General features: G+C 42.9%; 1 protein-coding gene across 1 annotated transcript in view; it reads right to left on the bottom strand.

Moving 5' to 3' along the window:
* LOC136633012 (deubiquitinase DESI2-like) overlaps window positions 1-27876 on the bottom strand; it is a 103008-nt gene that overhangs the window by 2872 nt on the left and 72260 nt on the right. Inside the window, exon 3 of the mRNA XM_066608402.1 lies at window positions 4015-4108. Within this exon, the coding sequence (XP_066464499.1) occupies window positions 4015-4108 (94 nt within the window). The remainder of the gene's footprint in view (window positions 1-4014; window positions 4109-27876) is intronic.

Raw genomic sequence — 27876 nt, 5'->3', positions numbered from 1 at the left:
AGCGCTGGATGGAGAGCCACCAGGATAGGTAAGTATTCCTTTTTTTCCATTTTAAGCCTATTTAACTTTTTTTTTATGTCCGAGATATTCCCTTTAAGTACAGGAGATAGTTGGAGTGATTTGTGCCAAATAGGTTGTTATCAATTTAGAGGATAGGTCAGCAATAGTAACCCCCTTTAACTGTAAACAGTGTTTTTCATGGGACAACCCCTTTGAGACTACAATGGACCATAGCTTTGATTAGGAGGTACTGAGCTTAAAAAGGTTGAGACCCACTGGGGCTTATTTACTTATACTGTCTAAAAATTAGCCAGTCTAAAAATGTGCCAGTTTATGACAGTACTTTTGCTGAATGATAAACCTGTCAAATTTTAAGACTGTCTAATCTAGATTTATAACGCCTATTAGTGGGAGTATATATCATTCAAAAGAAAAAGTAGTCTCACCTTGCTTCATCCATGTCCGCTCATTTCTTTCCAAGTTTGTAGAGAATGATAAATACTCACGTCCGAAAGCTACTCGATCAGGTGGTTGTATAAACAGACAATATTCAGATAATGGGAACACAGACCTATAGTGAGTAAAATCTTCTCTTTATTGAAATAAGTGCTTTACATAATCAGGAGCACGGAGAATGTGTTTCAGCTCAGCAGAGCCTTGTTCCCCTCAGACAAAAGGTCACTCACTACCTGTTCAGTTAAATACCACAATATGTTAAAACCAGCTGATTGTTAACCCTTTCTATGTTTAGTATAATAGCTGCTGCCTTGTTCCCTTTAGGTCAGCAATGTTAATACCATATGCATTCAATCAAGATTCATATAACAAAACCTATTTGTCATTAAACCATATAATAGGAGCAAACCGTGCTCCTGATTATGCACTTATTTCAATAAAGAGAAGATTTTACTCACTACAGGTCCGTGTTCCCATTATCTGAATATTATTAGTGGGAGTAGTTTATGGCAAAAATTTACCAAAATTTTGGTGCAGTTTGCGACAATTTGGCACAATTTTTGGTGCAATTTAGGCCACGCCTCCTTTTCCTGACTAGTTGGAAAAACTATATCTGTCAATGTTTATACTTTAAGACTTCTATAAAGACCTTCTAAACAAAAAATGCACAGTAAATGCAGCGCAAAGCCTGTAAGAGTTTTCTGGTGTAATTTGTGAATGAAATCTGTCGTATTTTGAATAGTAAATAAGCCCCATTGTTGTAAAACAACAGTATCCTTAGGAGTTTTTCAAGGGGTCTTTAGACTGGGATATACATACATTTTATTTAAACTCTGTTCACACCTGCATTTTGGTTTCTGTTTTTTGCCAAACTGAAACAAACAGAAACTAATGTTTCTGTTTTCTGGGCAGATCATTTAGATGGATTAGCCTCCATTCACTGGCCTAACTATAGGAGTTGCAGGGGATGCGGTTGCACCCCGGCCCAGGAGCCATGGGGGGCCCATAAGGCCTCTCTTCTCCATATAGGGAGCCCAGTACTATGAATAAAGCATTATAGTTGGGGGCCCTGTTACAGGTTTTGCATTGGGGCCCAGGAGCTTCAAGTTACACCTCTGCTTCCATTTATCAGTTTGGCACCTTCTAACTGATCCGTTTTTTTTTTAATGCAGTTTTTTTTGTCTCTATAGAGCAGGGGTGGGCAATTAATTTTCCCATGGGGCCACATGAGAAATTGGAATGGTTTTAGAGGGCCAGACCAACATACGAAGGCTCCATGCACATTGCTATGCACGCCTATCAAAAAACCCTCTATCAGGATCTCCGATCTCCTGCAGCCAACAATCAGGTTCTGTGAGATCTCTAGTAGAGGCATACGTGTGGTGTCATCTGTATATGTCAATCATCCACGCATCTATATTTGTTCAAATAGCTGATTGGTCGGGCTCCTGAACGACAGACCCTGGGGGATCAACTATTGATGACCTATCCTGATGATAGGTCATTAACCCCTTAATGACGCGGGCATTTTTCTTTTTCAATTTTCGTTTTTTCCTCCCCCCTTTAAAAAAATCATAACTCCTTTATTTATCCATCCACGTCGCTGTATGAGGGCTTGTTTTTTGCGGGACGAGTTGTATTTTTCAATGGTGCTATTTAAAGTACCATATAATGTACTGAAAAACTTTTAAAAAATTCTAAGTGGAGTAAAATGAAAAAAAAACGACATTTTGCCATCTTTTAGTGCGTCTTGCTTCTACGGCGCACAAATGGCAACAAAAACGACATGATAACTTTATTCTATGGGTCGGTCCGATTACTACGATGCCAAACTTGTATAGGTTTTTTTTTACTATACTCCTCTTTTTTTTTTTTAAAGACATAAAATGTTTTTCAATTATTTTCTGCGGTCATTTTGTGCGCGCAATAACTTTTTTATTTTTCCGTCGACGTAGTTGAGCAAGGTTTCATTTTTTGCGGGATGTCCTGTAGTTTCTGATAGTACTGTTTTGGAATACATACGACTTTTTGATCGCTTTTTATTGCGTTTTTTCTGGGAGACAGGGTAACTAAAAAAATGCATTTCTGGCGTTCTTCATTTCTTTTTTCGAACGACGTTCACCGTGTGGGAAAAATTATGTGGTACTTTGATAGTTCGGACTTTTACGGACGCGGTGATACCAAATACATATTTTTAATTTATTATTTAGATTTTTTAATAATAGATATGGCAAAAGGGGGGTGATTTAAACTTTTACAACTTTTTTTTTTTTCAATTAAAAAAAAACTTTATTGATTTTTTTTTTTTTACTTTACTTTGAAGTCCTCCTGGGGGACTTTAAGATGCGATGCTTTGATCGCTCCTGCAGTATGACGTAATGCTATAGCATTACGTCATATTGCTTTTTGACAGGCAGCCTATGAAGCCACCCCACGGGGACGGCTTGATAGGCAGTCTGCTAAGGCAGCCCTGGGGCCTTTCATTAGGCCCCGGCTGCCATGACACATGCACGGCTCTCCCGATCTCACCGCAGGGGGGCCGTGCGGGACCCCCGAACATCGTTTGGGGGATTTAAATGCCGCTGTCAGAATTGACAGCGGCATTTAAATGGTTAATAGCCGCGATCGGCCGCGCGGCCGCTCGCGGCTATTGCCCGCGGATGTCAGCTGTTATAAACAGCTGATGCCCGCACTGTATGAAGAGAGGTTGCATCACAACCTCTCTTCATACATACCCCGACGCTCCATGACGTACCAGGTACGTCATTGGTCGTTAAGGGGTTAATAGTATTTCCCTGAAAGACCCCTTTGAGGCTGCATTCAGACGAACGTATATCGGCTCGGTTTTCACGCCGAGCCGATATACGTTGTCCTCATGTGCAGGGGGGGGGAGACTGGAAGAGCCCAGGAGCAGGAACTGAGCTCCCGCCCCCTCTCTGCCTCCTCTCCGCCCCCCTGCACTATTTGCAATGGGGAGAGGTGGGCCGGGGGCGGGGCTACATACCGAGAATTAGCTGCTTCCCGTTGCTGACACCGGACTCTTTGCGGGCCGGTCCGAGCTATTCAGCGGGCCGGATGTGGCCCGCGGGCCGTGCTTTGCCCAGGTCTGCTATAGAGCATGCATGGAAAAAAAATAGTGTATAAAGATGGAAGACTTTCCATTTACATCCATTTTCTATTGACAACAAGGTAAAAAGGAAAAAAAAGGAGAATCCTACTTTCTGCCAGGTTTCCTTGTATTTGCATGTAAAAAAAAAAAACAAAACAAAAACGCACAACAAACTATGCTTTTGTTTATGTGAAATACAAAAAACAGAACCCAACAGAATGAACATGAACTGAGACAAACTGAGAGCCCTAAAACCCCACTGAAATTAATGGGAAATTAAACAGAAATGTCTGTTTTAGTTTTTCTGTCCCTATGATGAAACAGAAGAATAGAACCCCAAATGTAAATATGAACAGTCTTATTCCTTGGCCTTTATGCTCTAGTACATTTTGAAAACAGTATATTTATGTAGAAAGAGACAGATACAAAAATAACATACGAACTCTTACTTGAATTTGAAAGTCTCTCCAAGTTCCACCGCACTACCAGGTGTGATCTCAAAAATTCCACTAAATGGGTAGGGATGTCCTCCATAGGCAAACTCTGGAATTAAAAGACGAAAAACGGTGATTCAAGTTAAAATATTACGCAATCTTCTTTGTTCCGTTGTATAAACTTTTTGTGGACCCTCAAGGATTTGTAGACATTTATAGATTATAGGCCAACATGTTTGTGTCATGCTAAGTCTAAATGGCAATGATGGCATTAGTATTAAACTCAAGGCTCATTGGCCATATCCACCCCGTCATGTAATTTTATATGGCCTGTGTGGTCTGGACACAGAAGAGCCCCTTCTAGGTCGGAAAGTGTTAAGCTGTGCCAGGAAGACCCTCTGTCACACTGTGGACTTGTTTGTGGCCTGCTGCTTGGTACTGTAATTGCAGCCACCATATTGATCCCACACTAAGACGTAGGGTACATGCGGACTGAGCACTGTGGCTATTACTGCAGCCCCCAGACCCTTAGGTGTGCACTCCCCTGTCGCCTATCCTGCAGTACATCACTGTTTGCCGGGGATCAGACCATGAGGTGGCTTGTATAACCCGGCTGGTTCTCACTACCTTCCTATCTATTCCAGCCTGTCTGTCCATATCCTGTGAAACTGCTGCATGGATCAGAGAGGATGTTTGTTTTATACTGCTGCTTAACCCAATGAGTATGGGTTCTGCCTTACAGAATTTTTTTTGTTATGATAACTCCTATTTTTTTTTACTTTCTGTGTCTTCCTGGCAGTTTAAAGTAGAGTGTCTGTATTGGGGGACTTGTGCCCTAATTTTCCTGGACTAGAACCTTGCTCTGGTCAGTCTGTCCCCCTTTTTCCCCCTCCCTTTTAAAAATATCCTTTAAAATACAGTCTTACAATTGGCCCTTTGAAGGCAACCATAATGCTGATGTGGCCCTCAGTGAAAATGAGTTGGACGTCTCTGGGTTAGAACAACCACTAGCGCTCTCTATGCTTTATTATCTTATCTGCTACAAGTTATTACGGTAGTATATTTTAAGGGTACTGGTGTATCTTGTCTACACTAGAAGCTAGGGGTTTGACAGCCCTTAGCAGGAGGGAACGCCCCTGTCAGGACCCTAGCTGCTGATTGGCTGCATACCTGTCCGGCCTTGAACATACTTACAGCTGCCAGCACACTGTGGAGGCCGACGGGGAGACTGACCACCTGGCTGGCAACAGTGCTTGGTGACAAGGGCAAATGGAAGTGTGCCGCTGTGCTTTCGGCACGTCCGACCACAAACGTGACAGTGGAGCAGGGACATCACTACGGAGGCAGACAGAGTAGCAGTGCCCAGCACAGTTCATAGGGCGAGTGAGGCTGTTGCTGGCAGCAGCGAACAGAGTGCGCAGATGTTGTATTGGTCCTCCCACAAGCCATCCATCCAACCTTTATGGGTAGCCCAGGATGACAGCAGAGACAGGAGAGGAGATAGAGCTCCGCTACAGGGGGTCGCCAGGGGTACATGCCACTGCATATGAGACACTGTTAGGAGCAGGGATGGCAGGGCAGTTGGGTAAGTGACAGGCAGCACCAGCCAATCACCACCTGTGGGCGTCCCCTGGATGTCAAGCTGTCAAACCCAGCTCTCCACCCATTCTTCCGATGGAGACAAGATACACCAGTGCCTATTTTAAGTATAGAAGTTCATAAGGGCTAACAAAGTAGATACCATTAGAGAGAACTATAGCAGTCTGTTATATCTGTCTTGGTTCTGTGCCTCAATGTCAAACTACAGCTATTTATAAGTAACATTTCTGCTGTAAACAATCAGTTTAATATCCTTGGATACCATGAATGCTGGCCAAAGAGATTTCTGTAAATCCATATATGAACATATCTGAAACTAACAATTCCCAAAGTCTTTCCATCACAGGCATTCAGTTCCCTCTGTGGAGGACAGAAGGCACAATTGGTGTTCTAGGTATATCCATTATCCAATGCACTACGGCAGAGATACTTAACTAGCTTTGGAAAGGCCCCCTTACTAGGTTGGCCATAATTTGAAGGCCTGAGCTAGACACCAACGAGAGATAAAACAAGGCACATGGAGTTAACCCTTTGCAATCCAATTTTGGATTCAGGGTTTCCTAGGAGTTTTTCTCTTCCTGCCATTATACAATGGTGCCAACTGCTGGCTAGAGCCAGTACTACATAGTAACATAGTAACAGTTCGTAAGGCTGAATAAAGACAATGTCCATCTAGTCCAGCCTGTCTAGCCTCCTGTTTTGTTGATCCAGAGGAAGGCAAAAAACCTCAAGAGCAGAAGCCAATTAGCCCTTTTGGGAAAAAATTCCTTTCCAACTCCCTAATGGCAGTCAGACGACTACGGTATGGGACATGCTGTAAAGGCCCCCCGACAATAGAGCGGCCAGTAATATACAGTAAGAATACCCTGCCAGATGTCTTCCGACATCAGAGCTGTATAGCCTTCAATCAGAATGCCTTCAGACGTCAGACAGTGGATTGGAAAGGGTTAAAACAAGGTTCATGAGATTCCTAAGGGTAGTATCACATGGGGCGACTATCAGATGAAAAATCGCTTAAATGAGCAATTTTGACTGATAGTCGCCTTGTGTAAAAGTGGGACTTGACAGGGCAATGAGCAAGATATAAGTCATTAGTTGCTGAAACAAAGCAACTAATGAGTGACTTTTCAGACAGCGTGAACAGGCAGTCGCTCATCTTTAAGCATCTGCATGTTCATAGTGAATGGAGGCGGGCGTCCGGAAGAGATCTCTGTTGCGCTCCACCTTCATTCAATGAAGGACTATTGTTCCTGTGTGAACAAACGGGAGCAATAGTCGTCCCATCTAAATGTACCCTAATGGGAGGTACTTGGGATTACTTACTATTGATATCAGCCACATAGGGCTGCTAAATTAATAACCCAATATGCCTCACATTATAATGCCATATAACGCGAGGTACATGGTAATAATGTGATGTGAACTGGGATTATGTTAGGCACACAGAGTTACTAAAGTCAGGTGCAATAAGGTTACTATGTGAGGCACAGGGGGTTACTAAATGCAAGCGACCCTCTCTTGATTTTCTGACCTACATCCGTCACCATAACATTAACCTGCTCTGGATGTCGGTGGAGATGGTTTAAGTACTCCTGTACTAGGACGAGAATAATGGTCAGTGCTCTAACGTAAAGAAGGTTCATACAGTATTTATATCACGATGACAATGAGTTTGTCGCTATGAATTGCTGTATGAGCCTTGTGTATAGTGTATAAGGTGCTGATGATAACAAGATGGCTTTTCTTGGAAGAGACAACTGGAAGCTGGAGGACTGTTCCGTTATCACAGGAAGCCACTCGCTAGAGATCTACCACAACAGCCGTTTTTCCTGTTCTAACGTAGAACAAGAAGACTGTAGTAATAATGTCATAATAAACCACAGTTCATTATACAAATTTGCAATTATTTTATGGTTATTGATTTGCTTTACATTTCTGACTTTTAATGCGTAGTGTATAAAGCATATTAGTCTTCCAATCTAATCTCTGAAGCATTGCTAATAGACTAGGTTTCAGTTTAGTAAACAGGGCCGCACAATATTTTTTATCCAATCTGTTTGTCAAATATAAATGGGGTTGTTAAAGTGAGCCTGACATGTTGAACATGGTGTCCTATCTGCAGGCGGCATGTAATAGAGCAGGAGAAGCTGAGCAAATTGATAAATACAATGCTGTGCAAAAGTTTTAGGCAGGTGTGGGAAAAGTTTTCAAAGTAAGAATGCTTTCAAAAATATAAGTGTTGATAGTTTATTTTTTCAAAGTGAATGAACAAAAGAGAAAGCTAAATCTTATCCATATTTGGTGTGACCACCCTTTGCCTTCAGAACAGTATTAACCCTTTCCAATCCACTGTCTGATGTCTGAAGACATTCTGATTGAAGGCTGTACATGTTGGAAGACATCCGGCAGGGTATTCTTACTGTCAGAGGCGTAACTTGAAACTCCAGGCCCCGATGCAAAACTTGTAAGAGGGCCCCCAACTATAATGCTTTACTTACAGTACTGGGTTCCCTATATGGAAAAGAGGCCTTATGGGCCCCCTAAGGCTCCTGGGCCCGGGTGCAACCGCATTCCCTGCATCCTCTATAGTTACACCCATGCTTACTGAATATTACTGGCCGCTCTATTGTCGGGGGGCCTCTTCAGCATGTACGATACCAGAAGGAATGCAGAAAGAGAAAGACCCATAGGAAACCCTGAACCAAAAATTGGATTGCAAAGGGTTAATTCTTCTAGGTACAGTTGCACACAGTTTTTGAAGAAATTCGGCAGGGAGGTTGATGCATGTAACTTGGAGAACTAATCACAGAACTTCTGTGGATGAATCTTGCTCAAATCCTTCTGTCCCTTCATGTAATGCCAGACAGACTGGATGATGTTGGGATCAGGGCTCTGTGGGGGCCATATTATCACTACCAGAACTCCTTAGTCCGCCTTCACAGATGAAGGATCTGCTGTGGAATTTCAGTTTTATGAAGCACAACAGAAATTCTGCAGAGTTTGCAATACAAGTGGAGTGGATTTAAAATGTCTCCTTCACATGGTGTGGATATTTTCTGCAATGAATCTGTGGCATTTTTTCTTAAATGCTGTGGTTTTCCACTGCAGAAGTCAACCATTGAAATCCAAAGGTTGAATACTTCAGCTGTTCTGCAGAGAAAATATGGCTATGACTGCGTCATGTAGGTGCGGATTTGGCCACCATGGATTTCTTGTGGAATTGCTGCATGTGTTCCATCGCAGAATGCACGCAGCAATTCCACCATATGAGAAGGTGGCCTTATTCTTCTTTATGCAAAACATAGGAGGAAGGGACTTGTTATATGCATAGCGCCAACTTATTTCGCAGCACTTTCAGGTAATTTTTTTTGTTAATTATCCCCCAGCAGGCTGGGTACTCATTTTACCGACCTTGGAAGCATGGCTGAGTCAACCTTGAGTCGTCTACATGAACCATTCAGGGGTTGAACCTGAAACCTTCAGGTCATGAGGGAGAGCTAAGGACTGCATTCTACTGCCTTAACACTCTGTGCCACTTAATTACATTGTCTCTATGTCTGAGGTGTTGTCCTGCTGCAGAATGAACTTTGAAAAAAAGGTTTTGAAAAAAAACCAAAACTTATTTTTGAAACATTTTTTCTACACCTGCCTAAAACTTCTACACAGTACTGTAGTTAAATGGGGAAAGTATAACTTTAAATGTAGTCATTTAAAACCTTAGTGTTTCAGGGTTTAGGAGTCCTGTGGGCAGTCTCACACAAATTACTGAATAGGACCACCCCCTCAATTAAAATCTCTACTAAGTCTTCTTCCACAATGCTACATATCAATCTGCTCAGCTCCTCCTGTGCTCTTCATGTGTGGCCCACAGATCAGACAGCATGTTTAGTGTGTAGGGTCTCTACAATGTATTGTGAGCATAATGAATGGTTTGATGGCAATAGTTTAACCCGCTACGGTTCCCCATAAACAGAGCTCATTCTACAGAAAATGGACATTACAATTTTGGACGAGCTGAGCTTATTCTACTTGAAACTACAGCTAGCCTATCTGGTTTGATCCCTCAAAGAACTACTACATATTTCTAAAGGTATCAGGACACACAGTGTTGGACGTGCAGCTGTATAGCAGTACACAATACTGGGTAGATGGTTTTAATGTTATAGCTGATACAGATAAAGGCACCTGACAAGAACCAGGGACAGCATGGAAGAGTAATGAGTTGGCTCATAAAGAATTAAAATGCACAGCAATCATGAAAATGCCATCTACATACAGCAGATGCTAATGACTTGAGGAAACATATTACACTTCCAGTTCCTGAGAATCTGCATTGCGAAGGATTGACGATGGCAAAAGGCACAACATTGATTCATCAACCACCTGACATTAAGAAGCCGAAGGACCAATTACATTCCTTTTATAGCATGAACTTCCACTGTGAAGTACCTTCTGAAGTGGTAGATATTGAAGCATCTGACATTAGCACAGCTGGATATATTGCTGTACAAGTGGTCTTCAAGAATGCACTCCCAAAGAAAATGTGTAGCTGGGCTCTTTCTTGGGAAAGTCGTGGGCGCCCATCTGTAATGCCATAAACTCTTCCTAAGTCAAAGAGGATGCTGATTGCTGATGAAACGGGGCTCTATCGTTGGTATTTGCCTAACGGTACGAATGATACTGCAGAGAAAAGCATTGTTCTGTACTTCTTAGGCACCTTACTAGGTTTGTGGAGTCTGCAGAATCCAGCAGTCATTTTACTACAAAAATCAGGAATCCTCTGATCATAGTTGGAGTTTTTGCTAGAATAAAGCACCGTCCATAAAACAGATCTCATGTCTCCAGAAGGACGTTTCTTCCAACAATAAAAGCTGTCTTCTTCCAGCCTATTGGCTGGAAACTGATCCGCCGATTTCGGGCCCTGTTTTTGGCTGTTCAAGATGGCTGCAGAAATTTTCTAACTATCTAATGCATAATGTATACTGCTCTTTGATTGGCCAGCACTGATCACAAGAGCAGCTCTGGCTAATTAGAAGCCAGCTATAGTGCATTAGTAGTCTAAAATTACCAATACACTGTGGAGATTAGATTAGTCTGAAGATTGTGTTGGCCATCTTGAATGGCCCAACACAAGACTCAGAATGAGCAAATAAGAGGGATGGCAGAGGACAACAATTGCAGGTAATATAGACCCACCTCCTTTGGTCAAGGGACAGAATTTTGTCCCAAAAACAGCGGGTCACTTTAACCCCTTAAGTGGCACGCCCGGAAATTTTCCGTGACTAGCTCCACTGCTCATAGCGACATAGCCCGGAAGATTTCCGGGCTATGTATCACTATGGGAGCTGCAGAGCACAATGCCACAAGCTGTGGCCGTGTGCTCTGCCTGCACAGACCCACCGAGAACAAAGCAAGGGCTTTGAAAAACCAGCAGAAGATATTGCCGATATGCCGGCAATCTCCTGCTTTGTTTACAGGTTGCCATAGAGACCATCGGCTTGTCAGAAGCAAGCCAATGGTCTCTGTGGCAGGGAGAGCTTGGTGCTTGGCTGTCAGAGGACAAGCAGGCACCAGCTCTTACAGCAGAGATCAGAGAAAACCTCTGATCTCTGCTGTGTTAACCCTTTACATGCGGCAGTCTATGTGATTGCAGCATGTAAAGGGCTGTCACCATCGGACCCCCGGAATGTGATCAGGGGGTCCTGATGGGTCCCTGTGGAAGTCCCCTAAAGGGACAAAAAAATAAAAAATAAATAAAAATTAAAAAAAAAAGTTAAAAAATTATAAAAACACTTGTCTCCCTTTACTTTGTAAAAAATCAAAAATACAATCACACATGTGGTATCCATGCGTCGTAATGACCCAGAGAAGGAAGTTAATACATTATTTAACCCCTTAATGACATGGCCCCTTTTTTTCTTTTTCCCCCATTTCTTTTTTTCCTCCCCCGTTTAAAAAATCACAACTTGTCCCGCAAAAAACAAGCCCTTATATGGCCGTGTCAATGGAAAAATGAAAAAGTTATGGCTCTTGAGACGCAACTGCAAAATTTGTTGAAATTCAATGATTAGACCATTTTAAAAAACCTGCCCTGGTGGGCACGACAGGGTGGTAGGAAACCCGCCACTTAAGGGGTTAAGCGTTTGGCCTTCGGTTTCCCTCTGAATGTCTTCTGTTGTGTTTTGTGCAGGAAACATACTGTATGTCTTAAAATTCAGCACACGCAATCCTAATGTAATTGTCAGGATCATTGATACATTATACTAGACCCCAGTTCTAAAAATATGAGCAGATTTATGAAAACTGTCTAAGAGAAAATCTGCCTCTGCTGTCTGTAGCAACCAATCACAGAGCAGCTTTCATTTTTTACAAGACCTATTATGATAGATTCATCATTGCACTCTGAGCATGCTCAGGGCGTGTGAACCTCGAAACCAGGGTTGTAGTCCTGTGCAATGATTGCTGCTAACTCTATTCCTCCCACTCCTGGCTACCTGTACTCCCCCTCTCCCCAGTCACGGTTTCTATGTTTTCCACACATTGAGCATGCTCAGAGTGCAATGCTGAATGTACTCTATGAGGAATGAAAGCTGAGTTGTGATTGGTTGCTATAAGCAACAAAGACATTTTATACAGTTTCATAAATCTCACCCATGATCTTTAAATGTTCAGTTGCAACTGCAGCAACTTGGTAACAAAAACGCATGCGTTTTTTCACTGCATCCTGACAGAGCCCTGCGTTTTGACCCTACGTATTATCTGAAGAAATTTCCAATCAGGCATTGTAGATTCCTTAAATACCTAAAGCATTTATTAGCTTGCAATTAGCTTTTTTGAAGTCTACTTTAAGCCTCATGCCCACGGCCGTGACGGACTCCGCCAGCGTAATATCGCAGCGGAGTCCACCACGGCGCCCCCAAAAACACCGATACTTACCACTCTGGATCCTCCGTATGCGTCCTGCATGGAGGGTCGGCGCGAATGCGCAGTACAGCATGTGACGAGCAGGCAGTGTCGGATGATGTCGCCGGCGGTGGGCGGGGCCACATATTTACGCGATACTTCCGCTGTGTTACAGCAGAAGCATAGCGTGATGGCCGGCTTCCATTGACTACAATGGAAGCCAGCTGCGCCTATTCCCGCGTCATTTAGAACATGCAGCTGTTTATTTCATGCTGCGGAATTCTGCAGCGTGAACATTGAGCTATTAGGTTCAATAGAACCTAATAGCTGCGGGGGCAACGCTGCGGATTTCTGCCGTGTACAACGCAGCAGAAATCCGGCCGTGGGCATTAGCCCTTAGGAAGTTGCTCTAATTCAGCGTGATTATCAGTGCTAAGTTTACTTGTAAACACTGTAGGCATTACCTTCCCTGCGATAACAGCTACTATTACAGGGAAAATATGTATATATATAAATAAGCAGTTAAATGGCCCAATAGAAAGAGTGCACTTCCAAACTGGTCGCCCACAGGCTGCATCAAGCTTGCAGGCCGTCATTCGGTTATCATAACAGTCTGGGGTCTTGTGAAGACCCCCAGGTCTGCCATGTGTGTTTTCCGATTAAGCTCTGTGGCAGGGCTTAATAGAATACCTGCAAATGTACCATGTACTACAACACTTCAGTATTGCAGTATAGTGTATTTTACATCAGACGATCGTCAATTCAAGTCCTCTACAAGGACTTAAAAAAAAAAAAAAAAAAAGTTAAAATGTTTATTAAACTTATTAGTAAATCTGAAAAGTTAAATCAAAAATGAAATACAAAAAAAATAAATTGGCATCAACACATTTGTAAGGCCTCATGCCCACAGCCGGGTCAGATTCCGCCTGCAAAATATTGCAGCGGAATAAGACACGGCGCCCCCCAGAGACCCTATACTCACCTGTCAAGATTCGCCGAGAGTGTCCCATCCGGCAAGCCAGCATACATGCGCAGTGCAGCACATGACGCTCCGGCGCTGGGCCTGTCATGCGGATTCCTGCAATACTTTCGCACAGAATAGAACATTCTGTGATTTGTCTCCCACGAGCGGTTTCTGTTGATTTCTGTTTGTGGGCAGGGGAGAATCATTTAATCCAGCATGCCTATGGACGGACATTGCTGCGGAATTCGCGGCGGGTGGTTGGCAGTGATTTCCGCAGCGATAATCCATCCGTGGACATTGACCCTAAAAGTCCAGTTCATTAAAATATCACATTGCTTAATCAGCACCATGAATGCTGTCAGAAAAATATATGGAATGCCAGAATTGCAATATTTTTGGTTACCCCATTTTCAAGAACAATTTGAATAAAAATGAATCAAAAAGTCAGACTCCAAAATGATACCAATAGAAACTATAGCTGGCCCCTAAAAAAAACAAGCCATTATATCAGCCTGTCAATAGAAAAGATGGCGGGTGATAGTGTGTGCTACACTCTTGGTGCTGGCAAAGCAGGTACCCCATATGTGCAGGCAGGGGGCAGCCATTTGTATGTGTGTTTCCATGCTCCTGTTAGGTCCTAACAGTAGCTGAAAGGCTGAAATCGGCTGCGGATCCACAGCTGAATCCGAGTCAAGATCCACACCAATGATGTAGATTTTGACAGTTTTTGATGTGGAATTGTCGCAGATTTCTTGCTATGGAAAAGTTGCACCAATTCTGCTACAGGTGAACATAACGTCAAGGGGTATTTCACACCCAGCTAATATACTGTGATTGATAACTGCGTAATTCAGTGCCAGCATACTTTGCTTGTTACAGGGCTGTATTAGGGAAGTGTTTCAATGAGAATAATTCTGTAGGATTCATACAGAATCTGGCAAATAAACCTCTGGATGTAATCCACGACATACAGAGTCATACAGTATGGCCCTATAGAAGTATATGGATGGTGTATTAGGCCTCATGTCCATGGGCAGATTTGATTTGCGGAATCCACGAAGATCCCCAGTTCAAGCCGCCCATAGGAAAGAGTGGAGTATCCGCACCTCCATGCACACCTCGCCGCACTCTCCATTTTACCACGGATTCCGCGTGAATGGGCTCTATTGATCTCTATGGAAGCGAGCAACCCGCAATGCATCTGCAATTGAATTGCAGATGCATTGCGGATTTGTAGGCAGATACCTCTCTGGGTGCTTGGGGAGAAGGAGGAAGGCAGTCACTTTGGGTTTGCGATTTTTATTTTCCGTGCAGACGATCTGCAGTGCATCCGTGCAGAAAAAAAATTGCATCCACAATAGCCGGCAAGCATTTAAAAATCATTTCCACACTGACTTGCAGGTTTTCTACTGCGGAAATCCATGCATGCCGTTGCAGCTACTGCAGGGCCTGAGGGGAGCAGTGAACGATTCAGAGGACCATTGCATTGCCTATTAGGCCTCATGTCCACAGCACGTGCCCAAAGTGACTGCCTTCCCCCTCCTCCCCACCTCCCTGCTTGGTCTCCAATCAACTAGTGAGGTATCTGCCTACAAATCCGCAATGCATCCGCAATTGAATTGCGGATGCATTGCGGATCGCTCTCTTCCATAGAGATCAATGGAGCTCATCCACGGTAAAATGGAGCATGCTGCAATTTTTTTTCCACGCGTGGCATCCGCAAATCAAATCCTCAGGTGTTAATTGAAGTGTGGATGCCCTATGCTTCTCTATGGGCGGCTTGAACTGCAGATCGTTCTGCACAGATTTTACCATTCAAATCTGCCCGTGGACATTGGGACTTAGACCTCATGTCCACGGGGAAAATAAGAATTAAAATCCGCAGCGTTTTTCCCGCACACGGATCCGCGCCCCATAGGAATGCATTGACCACCCGCGGGTAGATAAATACCCGCAGATGGTAATTAAAAAATTTCTGGAGCATGAAAAAAAATGGGCATGCTCCATTTTAGTGCGGATCACGTGTGCGGGAGCTCATAGAGCACATAGCTCAATTGATCTCCCGCATGAAAAATAAAAGACAATTACAGTGCATCCGCAGCCCAAATCCGCGTTACAAATCCGCAGCGGATCTGATTTTCCCTGTGGACATGAGGCCTAAGTCTACTTCCACCTACTTGGTGCTCTCCACAAGGAGAAGCAGTGCCCCTCCAGAATCGGGGTTTAAAATAACACCAAAGAACAAAATTACGTACAAACACCTTATGCCTGCACGGCATATTTGCTTTTTTTCCTTGAATGCCATAATGATATAGTAATATTTATCCATTTCCATACAAATAAGGTTTAACAAAATGATAGCAGTAATGATTGTCATGAGCATTACTCATCTCTAGCAATAAATGTATCTTTCTAGAAAAAGCTATACTTAATAACAGAAAAAGCACATCACCTCTTTAATCTGCCAGATCCTACTAAATAACAATCTTACAGCCAACCATACTGTCATATTTGTGCCATTTTGTTGGAAAAGTTCTTTATAAATATAATCTATAGCTAAACTTTGGCCAACAAAACCTACAGTGCTCAACATGGCAAGCCTCACCACTTCTGATTCATTTTTTTTTCAGATATTTTTACTGTTAGCACCGTCTTTGACAAAAGTTGGCAAACGTGAACATTGCAATAACTCATACCAGCTGGAATCTAAATTTGTCATAATGTGGTAAAAAAAATAAAATAAGCGAGACTCTGCATGGCCAGGGAGTGTGATTATATGATGGGAGACCCACTCAACAAATGTTTTACATGTCTACAAGGTTTATTCACCAAGCTCTTACAATAAACCAACAAGAGCAACTTTTGATTTTTATGGGGCTCTGTAATTTACTAAAATGCAGCCCCAAAATTCTAGAACCCATTGATGGTGGGGGTTCCATTAAAAAAGTGCTCTTTGCCTTCCAATGTGAGAAGTGTCCTCCTACATCTCCATAACAAGAAGTGCAATGTGCGTAGTGAGGCTGTATTGTAACAAAGTGGGTGTAACAGTGTTGGTTCTCTGGTCTGGAATACAAAGAGAGAGACAGAGTTGCCTACACAGGGTTGGAAATCGGGCATAGTTGTGAGCACAATGCACTGAAGAGCCAGAATACTCCGGCACAGGAAGTCCAAAACTGTGATTGGCCACAGAGCAGGTGGAGTCCAAAATTAATCTCAGGATACACAAAGCGGTCCACTAAACAAGGCTCAGAACAGCAAGGTTTTGGGTTGCATAAAGTCTATAAACTACAGTAAGGAAGAACAGGGTTTAAGTCATGTTCAGTTCCTGACAGTGGGGCATAAACTCAGTCACGACTCGCATCGAAGAGTACACGGACATTCATCCATGTGTTATCTGATTCCTGTGTGCAGTGGGCATTGCATGTCCAATTCTCATCTGTGAATCAGACCAAAATAGGACACCCTGCAAGTTTTTTCACATGGACCACTCATGTGAATAGCCTAATTAGCTACAATGAGTGAAATACACGGGCAGCACTTGGATGGGAAAATCGACCATCTGAATGGTAACCTTATATTATAAGCTATAAAAGAAAATCTCATGTATAGTAATATACATGTTTTAGCAGAATGTGATCAGTGCAAAAATATCTAACCAAGATCCAATTTCTGTTGTGAAAGGTTGTAAAACATTGCCTTTAAGGAATAGAAGCATTTGTAATCAGATGAATGCACATGCTGTACAACAAACATTGTCAATACTTGCTAATTAATTTTCATACGAAACATCGTGAGGGTGAGTGTGTCAAAAAGAGAGTCGGGCCAGCTACTTTAAAACAGGATCCTCCTTTTGTTTTTCAGAGGAGTATAATAAAATACATTATATGCTTCATCCACTTAGTATAATATGTTTAATATGTGCTATTTTACCACAGCTAAACCCCAGGTAAGATTCTTTTGAGGATAATTACCATTCTGTGGCTCGTGCTTTTCAATAACCTGCAGGTGATGTTGAGGTAGATACAAAGTCATTGTCATCTTTGTCTCCTGAGATCTGTGGTACTACAGGTTCTCTGGAGCTTTCCTACTCAGGAGTGGGGATTGTGCTGGCTGGATGTGTTTGTGTCTCCAGTCAGCCGATCATCCTAGGTCAGTACACATATAAGGTGTCTTCCCAGGTGCAGGTGTTCAGCTTTCTCTGTTCTCATTTCTCTCTCTGTGTTGTGTGAGCAGGTTCTATGTGTGGTGGTTGGACTCCTGGTTAGTGTAGGGAGTAGCGGTTTTGCCGGGAGCCATGACGTGGCCTGCTAGCTTCCATATTTGGGACAAAATATTAACGAATACCTGCCATTTATAGCATTAACAACTGCTACTAGTGTTTGCGCATTGGCTGCTGTATGGTGTGATTATGGCTCTGTGTGTTTTCTTACTCTGTCTTTTTGTCCCTGTCGGTAGTGGCATGTGTATGCATACTAACCTGGGTGCGTGGGTTCCAAGGCCTAGCAAGAGCCCAGATCCGAAGACCACTGGGCCGCCTCCTATTGGGCCAATGTCCCTGCTAAGGTAGGTCCTTGGTCAACTTCCTTTGTAGAAGATAGGGAGAGGTGTTAATCGGTGGTTGTTTCATGTGGTGTTCCCTATCAATGGTAACGGGTGGGCAAGTGAGCAACGTAACATAATGACCCCAATTTTAAAAGAGGGTTTTAATGTTAGTGACTCGTCTGCGTTATGGACGGCCCGGTGTCTGTTTGTCCAATGACTGTTGCGTTTTTTTCTGGTGTTTGCTCAGAATGTGGTCTCTTTGCATGTGTTGTTGGAGCGTATTCCCCAGTCTTCCCTGAAAATGCTTTGGACACCTGCTGTCCCTCCCCCTCCTTGCGTTCTGGAGTGCGTGCATCGAGTAGTGCATGGTATGGTGACCATACAGGTGCATACACCTGCAGGTTTCTCCTTATTCCTTTGCAGGTGCGGCTTCCAAATATTGGATGTTATTGTGCGTGGTGCAGGCTGGTGATACAGTGTTCCTTGAATGCCAGGTGGGTGATGCCTTGCACCCCTTCCCCTTGTACAGTGGGTGTGGTGGCTCCATACTGCTTTGGTTGTATTGGTGGCATGCATGACTTCTCAATGGTGTTCATATATTATGTTAGGTACTATGTTGTCTTTTTGTTGTGCTGACTTTCTCCTGAGTATGACACTATCTGTATTAGTATTCCCTTCTCCTACTAACTGCCTGGTGTCCACACTTGGACCATATGGATAAGTCCAATGCCACATTACGTCAGTGGGAGTGGTTGCCATCTCTTTCCTCTCTGGACTCATGCACTCTTTTTGCGGACTTCTGTGACTGAGGCCAGTTATGTAAGGTGCAGTGGTCCTTTTTAGAGGTGCACAATTTGTTACTCCTTATTTGTCATCTTTGCCTTGGTATTAGGGCCTTTTTAGATAAATCCTGTACATGGCCGTGGTTTGGAGGAGTTGCTAAAAAATTTTTTAATTTATTAATGCCCTTAAGGGTCCAGATTCCCCTTTTTTAAAGAGAGGAGGGATAGTGTCACATTTGTGTCCTGAGATCTGTGGTACTATAGGTTATCTGGCGCTTTCCTGCTCAGGTGTGGGGATTGTGTTGGCTGTGTGTGTGTTGGTACACATAAAAGCTGTCTTCCCAGGTGCGGGTGTGTTCAGCTTTCTCTGTTCTCATTTCTCTGTGTTGTGTGAGCAGGTTCTAGGTGTTGTGTCTGCAAGAACTCTTTGTGTCTTGTGGTTTTGTTTAGTTATGTCCCTGGACTCCTAGTTAGTGTAGGGACTAGCAGTATTGCCAGGAATCATGATGTGGCCTACTAGCTTCCTTATTTTGGCTAAAATGTCAACAAATGCCTGGCATTTATAGCATTAACACCTGCTACTAGTGTTTGCGTATTGGCTGAAGTATGGTGTAATTTTGGCTCTGTGTGTCTTCTTTTCCTGTCCAGTTGTCCCTGTCGGTGGTGGCATGTGTATGGATCCTAGCCTGGGTGCATGGGTTCCTAGGGGTAGCAAGCCTCCTATTGGGGCGATGTCCCCGCTCAGGTAGGTCCTTGGTCATCTTCCTTTGTAGAAGATAGGTAGAGGTGTTAATTGGTGGTTGTTTCACCTGATGTTCCCCATCCGGGAAACGTTCATGTGGGTTCGGTGTTCACTAGCCCATACGTACATAACAGTCAGAGTTCAGGGCAAGCTTACAAGCAAGCAGAGGAGTGACAAGGTCATAGGCCAAAACATACTCAGGATTGAAAGATAGCATCCAAGATGCCACAATTAGGGGGTAGTGCAAAAACCAAGAACAAGAAATAATTAGGAATTGGCTAGAGACAGGTGCAATAGAAAAAGAAGACCTGGTGTTTTAAGCCCCCGTATGATTGGTATCATAAGTCAGCGCCGGTTGCCTTGGCAATGCAACATTCTGTACAGAGTGCCATCGAGAGCTGTGCAGAGTTTTACCGGAGAAAATGTGTTCCTATGAACTTTCATATAATGTACAGGCATGAAAAAAAATCAATTTCTGCAGGTCATTATGTATTTCCACTACACAAGACACATGCTGGTTTCTGAGTAGTTTGTGACTTTGGGTAGACTCCTTTTAAGCAGCTTTGTCTTCAAATGTTAATATTCAGATTTCATGTGACATTCATGTAGGGGACCTTGTCTGACCTTTAATGGTGCTGTATACAATAAAAAGAGTTAGAGGCACAAACAAAAAGCCTTGAATTCACAGGCACTGGCGACAAATGGAGCACAATTTATGTCAGCAGCATTGAATAAATGACTAGGGAGAGGTGTAATTATTTTACAATGTCACCGACTTGACATTTTGAAAACTGTGGAGAAGGTGACTATAGATTAGCGTGGGTGGTTGGGCAGCAGGCATTGCTGGATAACATGTAGCTCCAGGATTAATTTATTTCTCACTTTACTATAATTACATCCTATGAGAGACACATTTACTACAGTGTGCTTAACTCCTTTTTATCTTGCATTATCTTTTTTCATGTACCTTGATATGGTCTTGAGTGCAGAAAGGCTATTTTTTGGCTGGAGTGACCATTACCATTTGACCCTATCCCCCACATTAAACAGAGATTGATATTTATGTCATCTGACTAGTTATAAACAGGGATATTTTGTTACGATGGAAACAATTTTTCTAGAAAGAAACCGTTTCAATGACAATGAAAAATAATGACCTTCTATTTCCCGCAATGGATTCTTCTGTAAGGCCACAATCGGGATGTTACAATATGGCTAATTGTTTGCAAACAATGGATGCATCAAGGTGTATATGAATGGCTGACCGGACTGTAGAATGGATAGAAAGAGGGCATGGAGGCAACTGACACCATTATAGGTGCTTACAAGTCAATAATTAATTGAACCAGACAATTATTGAAGTTGGTTGCCCTGTCAAAATGTGAACCACCACCTTATTTAGCTTATATGGTTTTCCAAGTCTTGCTGATCCAGTATCGGTCACACATTGCAGCGGTCTGGATTGGTATTGAATTCATTGGGAGCTGTTCCTGCATTATCAACCCGAACTGCTGCAGGGTGTACAAACGTGTTGACTTCTGGCTTCATTTGCACAGACAGCAGGCCGGTTAACAGCTAATCATTGGGGATCCGGGCTGTGGACCCCCACCGATCAACTATGGATGACCTATCTTGAGGATAGGTCATCAATAGTAAAGACCCAGACAACCCCTTTCAGGTTGTGTTCTTAGGACAACCTCTGTCTATACACCCTACTTGTATATATGGGTGTCACAGAAGGAGAGTTCTACAAGTCCTCCCTCTATTGTCTAAGGGGAAAGCCACTGCAAAGAGCTGCTCAAGTTGTGAAAGGACTCTGTGCAACCATTCACTACATGGTAGCTCCATCCATTTGATTAGTAATCAGAAGGGATTTGCCAGGAGTTTCAGGTAATCTTCAACTAATCCGACCACAGCCTTTACCATAAGCTAAAAGCCACAGTTGGGTCCTCTTAAAAAATAACCTTTATTAATATGTAGTCAAATATATTGTGGTAGCAATAAATTAAAAAGATCAGAGTCTCAATATAGTGTGAATTAGTGTAATATATTAGCCAAATCCAGTCTAAAGAAATAATATCCTGCTTTGCTAATTATGCAGAAGTATCATGATCACGACTGTAACACTTGCTGCAAATGGTGTGTGTGATACCATGCAACAGTAACAATGCGCTATACTGAAGATTCAGCAAGTGAATGCTGCCAGATAAACGGAGTCTGACATAAGCATAGCAGGATAGAATACATGAGGCTCTGTGCTAAAAGACCAGCTCACCCAACTAGTTTCACCAGAACTCTTGCGTCATCAGGGGTAATGGAGCTATGGTTTGCATCAAAAATCCAGCCAACTAAGGAAATCTCCATTTTGGCTTGATTTGTCTTTTAACAGTTTTTTTTCTAGGTATTTAAGAATTAAAAGGATTAGTTATGTTGTATGGAACTTTCCTACAACGAGAACATCCTATTTATTGAATTTAAAAACTGAAAGTTTGTTTAACCATTTCCTATCCAATAAAATTGAATGGCTATAGGAAATGGTAAATGATAGTTGACACAAAATAGTTAAAGGGTTTCTCTGTGAAAGAAAAGTATTTTTGTTTTTTTAGTAACTATCCATTGTCTGAGAGAATAATATTGGATAGTAAATGAACACTGTGATCAAAAGAATAGCTAGGAGAACAACGTTAGACTAAAGGCCCTCTTACACTCAACGATTATTGCTCAAAATTCGCTCAAAAGCCATCTTTTGAGCAATAATCGTTGCTTGTAAATCTGCCCATCTTTCACTTTTCTGCTGAAAGATGATTCTATGCTCAGCATAAAACCTTTGGTTCAGCAGGAGAGCTAATAGCAGGGACTTCACGCTGTGTTCTCCGCAGGAAGCACTGATAACAAAGGGAATGTATTCAGAGAACAGACCACCCGCTGTTCTCTAAATATAGCTCCCAGCTGCTCACACACATTAATAAGCTACTAATTGGCATCAGTACCAATTAGTAGTTTATGCAAAATGATTGCTCAAGAGCCATCTTTTGAATGATCATCTTTGTGTGTAAATGGGCCTTTAGTTCCGCCATATCCCACAAACAGATTATTCACAAATACCCACACTTTTAGGCTGCATTCACACAGACGTGTATCGGCTCGGTTTCTGCAGGGGGGGGGGAGGATGGAAGAGCCAGGAGCAGGAACTGAGCTCCCACCCCCTCTCTACCTCCTCTCCGCCCCTCTGCACTATTTGCAATGGGGAGAGGCGGGACAGGGGCGGGGCTAAGTTTTGAGAATTAGCTCCGCCCCTGTCCTGCCTCTCCCCATTGCAAATAGTGCAGAGGGGCGGAAAGGAGGCAGAGAGGGGGCGGGAGCTCAGTTCCTGCTCCTGGCTCTTCCATCCCCCCCCCCCCCCCTGCAGAGGAGGACAACGTATATCGGCTCGGCGTGAAAACCGAGCTGATATACGTTTATGTCAATGCACCCTCAAGCAAACCATAAAAATGCATCTATTTAGGGAGGCATGTCACATCCCCTAACCTAACTTTTCTCCAGCTACTCTGCTTTTACATTTAGAATCTGATGACAGTATCCCCCACACATTGCATACACCCTTAAGCACTTCATGTTTGTACATGTATAGACATTGTCTGGTGACCGGCTCATACAGGTGTATGTATACTAGCCTAATCTCCAATCCATCCTGAATGCAGCAGCCAGGCTCATCTTCCTGTCCAGCCGCTACTCGGATGCCTCTGCCCTGTGCCGGTCACTGCACTGGCTGCCCGTCAAATACAGAATTCAATTTAAACTGACTACTTTCATCCACAAATCCCTCCACAGAGCCGCCTCACCCTACATTGCTTCCCTCATCTCAATCCACCATCCAGCACGCGCCCTCCACTCTACTAACAAAATCATATTAAGTGCCCCTGTAATTCGAACCTCTCATTCCCGGTTCCAAGATGTTTCCAAAGCAGCACCCGTCCTCTGGAACGCTCCTTTAAAAGCTATCTGGGCAATCACTGACACACTAAAAATGCACCTTTTCAGGGAGGCATACCATATTCCCTAAACCAAACCCTCTGTACTCCACCTGATAACATGCTCCCTGATCTACTGACTGCAATCCCTGCTAGCTGTAATCAACAGGCACCTGCAGTCATCCCGATTCAGCCACTATACGGCCTGACCATTGTCTGCGTGTATAGCACCCCTCACTCTCCACCTCTCCATACTGGGCACATCTCCAGCCACTTTACCTTCTGTATCACCCCATTATCTGTAGTATGTAAGCTCGTTGGAGCAGGACCCTCATCCCTACTGTTTCCATCAATTGATTACTTCATGTAACCGTGGTCTTATTTCTGTTTCCCCTGTCTTGTAAGCGCTACGGAATATGTTGGCGCTTTAGAAATAAAGATTATTATTATTTTAGCCTAATTATTTTAACCCCTTAGTGACCAAGCCTGTTTGCGCCTTAATGACCAGGCCAAATTTTACAAATCTGACATGTGTCACTTTAACATGGAAAAACACCAGAAAGGTTTTGCATATCCAAGCGATTCTGACATTGTTTTTTTGCCACATGTTGTACTTCATTTAGGCGGAAAAAATAGACCGATAGAATTTGTTTTTATTTATTAAAAGCGCCAAAATTGGGAAAATTTTGAAAAAATCGTCATTTTTCACATTTCCAACTGCAATATCTTAAATACGTGCCAACATAATATAGAAATTTTTGCTAAGATTTATATTTCCACCCGTTTACTTTATTTTGGGCGCACATTGGAAAAACTTTAGTGTTTTTTTAACCATTTAGGAGACGTACAAATTTAACATTACTTTTTAGCATTTTGAGGAACACTTTGTTTTCCTACACCAAGCCAAGATTGGAAAGGCTCATGAGTGTCAGAATAATAGATACCCCCACAAATGACCCCATTTTAAAAACTACACCCCTTAGTGTATTCACTGAGGGGTGTCATAAGTATTTTGACCCCACAGTTTTTTTTCAGGAATTAATTCAATTTAGAGGAGAAAAAGTGAAATTTCATATTTTTGCAAATCTGTCATTTTAAAGACATATTTTTTTCCTATAGTTTACATGAAAATGAGGATTTACACCCCAAAATAGATACCCCTGTTTTTCCCGTGTTCAGAAATATACCCATTGTGGCCCTAATGTTATATCTTAGTCCACAACGGTGCCCAAAATGAAAGGAGTAGTCAGTGTCTTTCAAAACAGGAATTTTGCTAGAAGTCCTTTTAGGCCCCATAGCACACATGTAGAGTTCTTGAGCGCCCAAAACCATAGAAAACCCCCACAAATGACCCAATTTTAAAAACAAGACCCCTTAAGGAATTTATCTAGGGGTGTACTGCATATTTTGACCCCAAAGTTTTTGAATGAATTCAAGCCAAGCAAAAGGAGAAAATTGTGATTTTCGTTTTTTTGGCAATTCTGTCATTTTAAAAACAGCTTTTTTTGTACAGCACACATATGAATGAAGACTTGCACCCCAAAATGGATACCCCTGTTTGTCCTGTGCTCAGAAACATACCCATTGTGGCCCCAATCTTATGTTTGAATGCACAACAGGGCCCAAAATGAAAGGAGTAGTCAGTGGGTTTCAGAACATAGATTTTGCTTGAAGTCCTTTTAGGCCCCATTGCCCACTTGTAGAGTTCTTGAGCGCCCAAAACCATAGAGAACCCCCACAAATTACCCCATTTTGAAAATGAGACTCCTTAACGAATTTATCTAGGGGTGTACTGTGTATTTTGACCACACAGTTTTTGAATAAATTCAAGCAAAGCAAAAGGAAAAAATTAGGATTTTCATTTTTTTGGCAATTCTGTCATTTTTAAAACAGCTTTTTTTGTACAGCACACATATGAAGGAAAACTTGCACCCCAAAATGGATACCCCTGTTTGTGCTGTTTTCAGAAATATACTCATTGTGGCCCTAATCTTATGTCCGCATGCACAACGGGGCCCAAAATGTAAGGAGTAGTCGGTGGCTTTCAGAACATAGATTTTGCTTGAAGTCCTTTTAGGCCCCATTGCCCACTTGTAGAGTTCTTGAGCGCCCAAAACCATAGGGAACCGCCATAAATGACCCCACTTTGAAAACTAGACTCCTTAACGAATATATCTAGGGGTGTACTGTGTATTTTAACCCTACAATTTTTGAATAGATCTAAGCAAAGCAGTAAGAAAAAATTACAATTTTCATTTTTTAGGCTATTGCGTCAATTTAAAAACAGGTTTTTTTTGTACAGCACATGTATAAATGAAGACTTACACCCTAAAATGGATACCCCTGTTTGTCCCGTGTTCAGAAACATACCCATTGTGGCCCTAATAGACTTACAGGACACATGGCTAGGCCTACAATGAAAGGAATACCTGTTGGATTTCAGGGTACAACTGAATAAATTCCAGGCCCCATTGCCCACTTATAGAGCCATTGAGCGGCCAAAACGATAAAGAACCCCCTCAAATGACCCCATTTTGAAAACTAGACCCCTTAACAAATTCATCTAGGGGTGTACTGCGTATTTTGACCCCACAGTATTTGAATGAATCTAAGCAAAGCAGAAGGAAAAAGTTACGATTTTCAATTTTTTTCGACAATTTTTTAAAATTTAAAAACAGTTTTTTTGTACAGCGTACATAGGAATGAAGACCTTCACCCCCAAATGGATACCCCCATTTGTCCCGTGTTCAGAAACATACCCATTGTGGCCTTAATTTACTTACAGGGCCCATGGCAAGGTCTATAAAAGAGGAAACACCCGTTGGATTTCAGGGCACAACTGAATAAATTCCAGGTCCCATTGCTCATTTGTACAGAATAAAAATTGACTCCCTAAAAATTTTTACCCCCGCCCCCCACACACACTCCACGCCCTTTTCAAGGTTCCCCAAATCTTAGATAAAAGTAATAATGTGAACTGTGTGGTATTTCCGAAGACGAGGGTAATTACGGAGGCTGGTTGGGATGGGTACATGGGGCAATAAAACTGTGTATCCCCCCTCCTCTCATGCTTTTTGGGGGTATTTCGTGACCTCAGTGGCTGGTATGGGGTAAAAAGTGGCGCTCTGTGAGTCTCCGTAAGCTTGATGAGGTGCGGCGGTCTCACACAGAAGGCGCTCAACAAGCTGCTCCTGGAACTGCATGAAGGCAAGCGTTCCCGGGGCTTCTTGTAAAATACGTATTACAGGTAGCGATCTGAATAATGCCGGGCTCACGCAGCATTAGGTGGAATCCGCTTGCGGAGGCCCGCAGTGGATCCCAGCTGTGAGCTCGGCTGTGACCCTGCGTACGGCCGCGTAATGTACTGCGCATAACTGCGTACTTACACGGGCGGTCATGTGCAGTACACCTTTTTTTGTTTGTATTTCCGGCACCTTCGCTTAGCGATGACGCGGGTACCCGCAGCCTGTACACAACGTAGTTGCGTATGGGCTGCGGGTATATCCACGACCATGGAGCACAATAGGCTCTATGTTGCAGATAGCCGCGGTAATATAGAACCTGCTGTGTTCTCTTTTCTGCGAGTGGATTACACAATTCCAACCCGCTAATGTGAGCGGAATTGTGTAATCCAATGCGATTGATCTGCGTATTACCGCGGATCAGACTCATGCGGAATCTAATTCCTATTCGGTCAAGTGAGACCGACCTATGTTAAAGCACTACTTTTTTATTACGTGACCGGCGACCGCTCAACGAGACCACCCGTTACTGCTCCAGGCTCTCGGCGACCAACGACTTTAAAATTTCCTTGGCTCCCCGACTCCTGCGCATGTATCCGGTATTTTGCCGGTGGTCGCATGTGCAGAATTCCAGAAAGTTCACGAAGGAGGATTGTGTCGGGGTTCAAATACGCAGGCCTCTGGTAAACAGTTTCATCTCCTCTCACCGATCGCATCGGTGAGGGGAGATGAAACTTCAATTTTTTTTAAAACTTTTACGTGATCGCCCTTATTGGATAACGGCGAACATGTGACCAGGAACCGCTCACCGTGGCCTCCTGGGAAAGCTTCAGGCTCTTGGCTACGTTTTGTAGCCAGGAGCAGGGAGAATTTAAATTATCCTGGCAATCCACAGCTTTTGCGCATGCGTCCGCCATTTTGGCAACGGGTGCGTGCGCAGAAGCTGGGGTAAGGTCCGCTGATTAATCCGGGGCCTTATGTACATACTTTCATCCTCCCTCATGGATATGATCCATGAGAGGAGATGAAACGTACGCTTTTTAAACTTTTTAAAACTTTTTTTTTTTTTATACTTTTTTTTACACTTTTGTTAACTTTACATGATCACTGTTATCCATTGGGTAACAGTGAT

The sequence above is a fragment of the Eleutherodactylus coqui genome, chromosome 6 (assembly GCF_035609145.1).
Source record: "Eleutherodactylus coqui strain aEleCoq1 chromosome 6, aEleCoq1.hap1, whole genome shotgun sequence".
In the NCBI taxonomy this organism is placed as follows: Eukaryota; Metazoa; Chordata; class Amphibia; order Anura; family Eleutherodactylidae; genus Eleutherodactylus; species Eleutherodactylus coqui.
This window is presented reverse-complemented; position numbering and strand designations above follow the sequence as displayed.